This window comes from Hylobates moloch, unplaced genomic scaffold, assembly GCF_009828535.3.
Source record: "Hylobates moloch isolate HMO894 unplaced genomic scaffold, HMol_V3 SCAFFOLD_12, whole genome shotgun sequence".
NCBI lineage: Eukaryota > Metazoa > Chordata > Mammalia > Primates > Hylobatidae > Hylobates > Hylobates moloch.
The window spans coordinates 21662445-21665848 of NW_026652287.1; the positions used below are offsets into that span (position 1 = coordinate 21662445).

Consider the following 3404-nt stretch of genomic DNA (forward strand, 5'->3'; position numbering starts at 1 on the left):
CGTGGTGGTGCATGCGTGTAATCCCAGCTACTCAGGAGGCTGAGGCAGAAGAATCACTTGAACCTAGGAGGTGGAGGTTGCAGTGAGCTGAGACTGCACCACTGCAATCCAGCCTGGGCAACAGAGTGAGAATCCGTCTCAAAAAAAAAAAAAAAAAAAAAAGACGATGAAGGCACAAAGTGGCTAAGTAACTTGCCCAAGGTCACATAGCCAATAAACAGCAGAGCCAGCATTTGTGGCCAGTCTGGCTCCACCACACCAAGCAAACAGGTCATTGTGGTGGGGGTGGAGGGAGGCGGGTGCAGTGTCCAATCCATCTTCTTGCAGGAGGTGACTTCTGAGTTGAGTCATAGGTATGAGCAGGAGTTGGCCAGGTGAAAGGTGTCCGGGTTAAGGACAGCATCAGAGGCGCAGGGTGGGGTGCACGGCAGCTGGGCATAACTATGAACAGTTCATGTGAGAGGCATGGAGGGGCCTGAAGACTGTAGGGCCTGTAGGCCTTGTTGAGTCTTGGGATATTTTTCTTTTCTTTTTTTTTTTTTTTTACGGAGTCTTGCTTTGTCACCTAGGCTGGAGTGCAGTGGTGTGATCTCGGCTCACTGCAACCTCTGCCTCCCGGGTTCAAGCAATTCTCCTGCCTCAGCCTCCTGAGTAGCTGGGATTATAGGCACGTATCACCATGCCCAGGTAATTTTGTATTTTTAGTAGAGATGGGGTTTTACCATGTTGGCCAGGCTGGTCTCGAACTCCTGACCTCAGGTGATCAGCCCACCTCGGCCTCCCAAAGTGCTGGGATTACAGGCATGAGCCACTGCGCCTGGCCAAGGGTTGAGATTTTATGTTGAGAGCCATGTGGAACCATGGCAGGATTCTGAGTGGTGCCACAACCACCCATGCGCTCTAGACAGGTCCCTCTGGCCTCTGGCGGTTCTGATCCACCTGGGATTCCCTCTGGAGTGGACAAAGGTAGACGAGGCCTCATCTCCTGTTCACAGCTAGCCCCAGGGGCCTCAGGCTTTGCCTGCAGGGGTCACACTCACCGCCCTTCTGCGACTCGATCTCCTTCTTGGCCTGCTCTAGAATGCTCTTGATGGCATCGTCTGAGCCCGTCTCGGGCGTGCGGATTCTCGGGGTGATGCTGCCTGGGGAGGCAAGGAGGCATCTGTGGCAGGATCTGCATGTTGGGCTCAGTCTCTGGAGCCTGATGGGGTGGGGGGCTGTCTCCTCCTCCCAGAAGAGTGAGGGTCAGACCATCAGTGAGATGGCAGGGCCACTGCTTAGTCTATGTAATAAACTGTGGGCCTATGAGTGATTCTGGCTTGAAATAAGAACCATAATAACGAGGCCAGCCATGGTGGCTCATGCCTGTAATCCCAGCACTTTGGGAGGCCGAGGTGGGAGGATCACTTTAGGTCAGGAGTTTGAGGCTATCCTGGCCAACATGGTGAAACCCCGTCTCTACTAAAAATACAAAATTAGCCAAGCATGGTGGCGTGCGCCTGTAATCCCAGCTACTCAGGAGGCTGAGGCAGGAGAATCGCTTGAACCCAGGAGGCGGTGGTTGCAGTGAGCCAAGATTGTGCCACTGCACTCCAGCCTGGGTAACAGAACAAGACTCCGTCTCAAAATAATAATAATAATAATAATAATAATAATAATAATAATAATAATAAAAAGAAATAGGGTGTGGTGGCTCATGCCTGTAATCCCAGCACTTTGGGAGGCCAAGGCGAGTGGATTACCTGAGATCAGGAGTTTGAGACCAGCCTGACCAATATGGTGAAACCCTGTCTCTACTAAAATTGTAAAAATTAGCTGGGCGTGTTGGCATGTGACTGTAGTCCCAGCTACTAGGGAGGCTGAGACAGCAGAATTGCTTGAACCCAGGAGGCAGAGGTTGCAGTGAGCCGAGATTGTGCCACTGTACTCCAGCCTCGGCGACAGAGTGAGATTCCATCACAAAAAAAAAAAAAAAAAAAATGACGACGACAATGACTATGGCAACCGCTGCCCCTAACAGTTCTCAAGCAGCACTGCGTGCCAGGTGCTATGGTCAGTGCTTGATGCCCGTTTAATCCTCATGGTGCCTCCTGGAGGGTGACAGATGCAGAAACCGGGGTACAGATGAAAGGAGTTCTCTGAGGTCACCCAGTGGGTGAACAGCAGAGCTGGGACTCCAACTCAGGCATTTGTGAGGCCACATGTGGGACCCTTCATACTGATTACCTGAAAAATCAAGTCTGGTAAGGTTGGCGGTCTTACAACTGTATCAACTGAGGCTTGGAAGTGCTTGATGAGTGCCTGCCAGGGCAGCGCCTGGAGCCTTTTCCCACCACCCGTATCCTGAGTGCCCCAGGAAAGGCAGCCTGTCTCTGGCCAGGGCCGGGAAGGAGAGAGCGAGGATGTATTTCCTGCTTTTACAGAGGGGAAACTGAGGCACAGAGCGGCAAAGTCACTGGCCCTGGGTCACACAGCCAGGTGGTGGTAGAGCTGGGCTTTGAACCCAGAGTGTGTGTCCTCAGCCCCCAGCCCTGATGCCCTGGACCTGGCGTGGTGGCCAGCAGGGACGGGCCCTCTTGGGCACTCACCTCGCTGCCGCACTTGGATGGTCCTGAGCGCCAGCACATTCTGCTCATCTGATAGGAATTGCTTCATCTTGATAAAGGGCTCCTTGCCCTTCACCGTGAGCTTGCGCCAGGGCTTGGGCCGGGCTAGGATCTCGCTGACCGAGCCCTGCGACAGCCCCAGCACGTAGTGCCCAAACACCCGCTGCCCGATGTTGTGTTTCAGCAGCTGCTCCTTCACCTGGAAGGCGATCTCTGCCGTGTCCAGCTGCTCCTCCTCTGCCCCAGGCCCCGCCGCTCCGCCCCCACCACCATCCGCGGGCTCAGGACCTCCCGGTGGCTCAGGGCCAGGGGCTGGGGTGGCAGGGGCTGTGGGGGGCTTGGCGCCATAGAAGGCTGGGGGGAACACCAGCAGGCCACCCGCCTCTCCCTTGAAGGTGGCCGGGGGCATCATCAGTCTCTCCCCTGATGCCAGGCTGGGGAAGGGGGACAGCGAGAAAGTCCGAGGGCCATCAGGCCCCAAGCTGGGGCCCAGCAGGGGCTGCCCGGGGCTGGGAGACAGGGGGTCTTCAGGCCCCGGCGGAGGTGGGAGCTGCTGAGGGGAGGGGTAGGACTGCTCCGTGCCCAGCGAATCCTTGATGGAATCGTCCTCTGATGGGTCTTCCTCTAGAACACCCAGACAGACAGACAGATGGGGAAGACGATGATGAGGGGAGAGAGAGACAGGGAGAAAAAGAACCAGAGGGGGAGAGAGACAGATAGAGACAAGAGACAGAGAGACAGAGAGAGAGAGGGAGAGTGAGACAGAGAGACCACATGTGAGAGAGAGAGAGAGAGAGA

General features: G+C 55.4%; 1 protein-coding gene and 1 long non-coding RNA gene across 7 annotated transcripts in view; one reads left to right on the forward strand and one right to left on the reverse strand.

Annotated features, from left to right (window-relative positions):
* The window catches only part of CUX2 (cut like homeobox 2), a 328467-nt gene that overhangs the window by 41694 nt on the left and 283369 nt on the right, over positions 1 to 3404 (reverse strand). For 5 of the 6 annotated variants that reach the window (XM_058425442.1, XM_032168684.2, XM_032168681.2 and 2 more), the window contains 2 exons: positions 2589 to 3230; positions 1041 to 1142 (listed from right to left, as the gene is read on the reverse strand). In XM_058425442.1, coding sequence (XP_058281425.1) covers positions 1041 to 1142; positions 2589 to 3230 — 744 coding nt within the window. The remainder of the gene's footprint in view (positions 1 to 1040; positions 1143 to 2588; positions 3231 to 3404) is intronic. The other variant, XM_032168682.2, reaches the window with a different exon arrangement.
* The window catches only part of LOC116477926 (uncharacterized), a 29049-nt gene that overhangs the window by 1244 nt on the left and 24401 nt on the right, over positions 1 to 3404 (forward strand). The window lies entirely within an intron of this gene.